General features: G+C 65.1%; 1 protein-coding gene across 1 annotated transcript; it reads left to right on the top strand.

Annotated features, from left to right (window-relative positions):
- On the top strand, nucleotides 1-1,006 carry LOC123177334 (uncharacterized). The gene has a single exon (XM_044591149.1). The coding sequence runs from the start codon at nucleotides 178-180 to the stop codon at nucleotides 679-681; it is 504 nt and encodes a 167-aa protein (XP_044447084.1). The 5' UTR covers nucleotides 1-177; the 3' UTR covers nucleotides 682-1,006.

Genomic DNA, 1,006 nt, shown 5'->3' with positions numbered 1-1,006 from the left:
CGCACTTTGCTCCATCCACCACCAAACTCCCATTTCACCCAGCACCTACGCAAGCTAAACACAAGCAAAGCTGCACCAAACTCGATCGATTCTCCGGTCAAGCAGCACGCCAGCCAGAGCGCGCCGCACCCCCACCTCGCCGCCGAGCAAACACGCAACGCACGAGCCGGCCCGGCCATGGAGGTGGAGGCGTTCCCGATCGGGTTCACCAAGGGCGTGCGCGCGCACTGGCGCCGGCGCAAGTACCAGCGCCTGGAGGCCGGCGAGGGCGGCGGCAGCAGGTCCCAGGGCACGCAGCGCCTCGGCGGCTCCGGCGCGCGGCGCGTCGGGTGGCGCGTGCGGCTGCGCGGGCTTCTCATCCGGCGCGCGCGCGCCGTCCGCGCGATCGTAACGGCGCCGAGGAGGCTGCTGGCGCGGGCGCGGGACGCGTACGTGGGCGGCATGCTGGCCGTGGCCCGGAAGGCGTCGGCCACGGCGCTGCCCGGCGGCGGGCCCGAGGGGATCTGGGCCAGGCGCGTGCCGCGGCGGAAGCAGCTGCCCTCGGCGACGGCGGCGCGGACGTCCGAGTTCGAGCAGCGGCTGGTGATGGAGATCTACAAGTCCATCGTCGCGTCCAAGGAGCTCACCACCATGCTCCACTCCTCCACCGCGCACCTGCAGGCGCCGCCCGCGCGCGCCTAGCTGCCCAGGCGGTCGCAACCGGCATCCGTACGAAGGCTGGGATTTTTCCTGCAGCCGTCGACCAGCACAGGTGCATGTACCACATCATGTTGATCGATCGATCGATCGATGTGAAGCGAGGTTTCTCAAGATGACCGTCTGCTCTCTCTCTCTCTCTCTCTCTCTCTCTCTCTCTCTCTCTCTCAGCAGGTGCTGCTACGAAGCAGTGGCACTGCTCATGAATTGCACTGTAGTAACTTGTTGTAAGAATTGTAGAAATCAATCCTGATTAAGCTGTTCAAACAATTTGGTATGCTTAGTGTCATTGTCAAGGCAAACTTCTCCA

This window comes from Triticum aestivum, chromosome 1D (genome assembly GCF_018294505.1).
Source record: "Triticum aestivum cultivar Chinese Spring chromosome 1D, IWGSC CS RefSeq v2.1, whole genome shotgun sequence".
NCBI lineage: Eukaryota > Viridiplantae > Streptophyta > Magnoliopsida > Poales > Poaceae > Triticum > Triticum aestivum.
Note: the sequence above shows the minus strand (reverse complement) of the source record. Positions and strands in the feature narration are given on the sequence as shown.

Coding starts and splice junctions, on each gene's coding strand:
- LOC123177334 (XM_044591149.1), top strand. CDS start 178: ATGGAGGTGGAGGCGTTCCCGATCGGGTTCACCAAGGGCGTGCGCGCG.